Below are 291 nucleotides of genomic sequence, written 5' to 3' on the forward strand. Positions count from 1 at the left end.
CAGGAGGGGCCCCCCGGGCAGCGCTCGAGCTCGGTGCTGCTGCAGGGCCTCGGAGAGAGTGCTGCTGCTGCCCGCAGCAGCTTGAAAAAGGCCCGCAGTTCCGTGAAAGATGGAGTCAAGTCTGCTTCTGCGCAAGTGCTGCATGCAGGCGAGCGCGCGCTGGACTGGGCCATGTGGCTGAGCGCGGGGTGTGGGGCGGTGGCGCTGCTGCTGCTGTGTCTGTCGCTGGGGCTGCGCAGCTGGCGGCAGCAGCAGCTGCAGCACGAGGGCAGCAGCGGCAGCAACTTCTCC

General features: G+C 68.7%; 1 protein-coding gene across 1 annotated transcript in view; it reads left to right on the forward strand.

Annotated features, from left to right (window-relative positions):
• ETH_00038020 (uncharacterized protein) overlaps positions 1-291 on the forward strand; it is a gene marked incomplete at both ends in the record, with an annotated part of 2,370 nt that overhangs the window by 497 nt on the left and 1,582 nt on the right. Inside the window, one exon of the mRNA XM_013375019.1 lies at positions 46-289. Coding sequence (XP_013230473.1) covers positions 46-289 — 244 coding nt within the window. The remainder of the gene's footprint in view (positions 1-45; positions 290-291) is intronic.

Source organism: Eimeria tenella, genomic scaffold, assembly GCF_000499545.2.
Source record: "Eimeria tenella Houghton genomic scaffold, Eth_scaff2484, whole genome shotgun sequence".
Taxonomy (NCBI): Eukaryota; Apicomplexa; class Conoidasida; order Eucoccidiorida; family Eimeriidae; genus Eimeria; species Eimeria tenella.